The sequence below is a fragment of the Habropoda laboriosa genome, unplaced genomic scaffold (assembly GCF_001263275.1).
Source record: "Habropoda laboriosa isolate 0110345459 unplaced genomic scaffold, ASM126327v1 scaffold162, whole genome shotgun sequence".
NCBI lineage: Eukaryota > Metazoa > Arthropoda > Insecta > Hymenoptera > Apidae > Habropoda > Habropoda laboriosa.
In genome coordinates, this window is record NW_017100269.1 from 3303 (window position 1) to 4975 (window position 1673).

Here is a 1673-nt window from a genome sequence, read left to right on the forward strand (position 1 = left end):
ATTATATTAAAAAATTATAAATAAACATAATATAGACATTACCTTAATATTGGATGTTATAGATTCTGTGTGAGATGAGTTTGTTGTAGATAACATAGTTACAGCTTGATCTCCATTGTTGAGTGTAATATGGCGCGGTAGCACACTTATAGAGGCATTGTGTTGACTCGTAACACATAAACTTTTTCCACCCATTATTACTTTCCCTAATACTTCCTAAAGTGCGTAAGATTGCATAGTTTTTATATTTAAAATATGGAACAGTATTATTATTGTTCTACAGATTAAATATCACTGTACCTTGCCCGCATGAGAAAGAGTTACACCTTTGGTTTGACCCTTTTGTATAACAATTACGTTTGTTTTAGATCCTAACTTTGCATCAGGATGATGAGATATATTTACAGTTTTATTAGAATTTAGTGTTACACCCTGAAACATTTTAAATATATAATTTTTTATATTAAATTCGAATGTTTTCATAACTTGTGCAGTTATACATTCGTTTTTTCTAAACGGTCATACCATTTTGGCAGTGGTTTGATTCTTGAGCGTTGTAGGTAATTTTTTACAAGTTAGCGTTGTTATTTGCTTAGCTTGAGGTGGCCCTGGTCCATTGGATACTGTTGTAACAGGACATACGGCCATTAGTCGATGTGAATTACCTAAAAACATTTTTGTAAGAAAGCAAATTAATATGCACAATTTTTTAATTGATTTGTTATTGAATAGTGATAGTACGTACTCGAAGTAATAGTTTTAGCTATTGGTGGTTTTATATTAGAATGTATTACTGGCACAACACGTTTTGTATTACTCGCAACTGAATTTGAATTTTCTGAACTCGATCCTTTTTGTACACCATGAGAAACAGATGATACGTTACAGCCTGAAAATATGATAAATGAATACAATTAAAGATTATTAAGAAATGTATTATACATAGTGAAAATATGTATTCATACTTAAACTATCTTGTGCTGATGTTACTTGAATATCGGACTGCAAATTATTTCCTGATGTACACGATACGTTACTAGATAACAGAATTGCCGGTCCAATTTTTGTATTAAGTTTGTTTTGAGTTGTGATTATTCTTCCCTTAGTTTTTGTAATACTTGTTGTACCTACTGGGATCACTGTGTTCACGAAATTACCAGAAGGAATTACTGAATGATTACTGGCACTTTCTTGTACTGCTGATTCCTCAGAGTCTAGATTTGATATGATTAATTAAAAAAGTTGATACTATGTCATAAACATATCATAATTAAAGACAATAACCTGTAACATTTTCTTCACAATTAATATTTAGTGGTATTATTGTGACATTTTGGTGTTGTAATGAATTTGTCGGCATCCGCGATAAATGGATAGCATTTTCAAGTGATAATTTATCAGCAGCACCATGATTAAAACTTCCCATTGAACTTGATGATACTACCAGAACCTGCATCACACAAAGTTTATCAATTATACAATGTTTATTAAATGTAAAATTATTTTTATTTCTTTAAACTACCTTATTTGGAAGTGCTGGGAGAGGAGAAGAGGGTTTACGTTTTTCAGAAACCGTACTTTTATCGCTGACATCAGAGTTATTGCTTTGATTATTTACTTCCTTATTCCTATCTGATTCGGTGACCTATAATGATTAACGTGAAATAACTAAA

The 1673-nt window shown here is 31.0% G+C and overlaps 1 protein-coding gene across 1 annotated transcript in view; it reads right to left on the reverse strand.

Annotated features, from left to right (window-relative positions):
- Nucleotides 1-1673, reverse strand: part of LOC108573500 (BRCA2-interacting transcriptional repressor EMSY) — a 4403-nt gene that overhangs the window by 693 nt on the left and 2037 nt on the right. Inside the window, exons 5-11 of the mRNA XM_017935957.1 lie at nt 1523-1645; nt 1285-1450; nt 966-1214; nt 746-889; nt 526-665; nt 301-432; nt 43-216 (exon numbers count right to left, since the gene is read on the reverse strand). Coding sequence (XP_017791446.1) covers nt 43-216; nt 301-432; nt 526-665; nt 746-889; nt 966-1214; nt 1285-1450; nt 1523-1645 — 1128 coding nt within the window. The remainder of the gene's footprint in view (nt 1-42; nt 217-300; nt 433-525; nt 666-745; nt 890-965; nt 1215-1284; nt 1451-1522; nt 1646-1673) is intronic.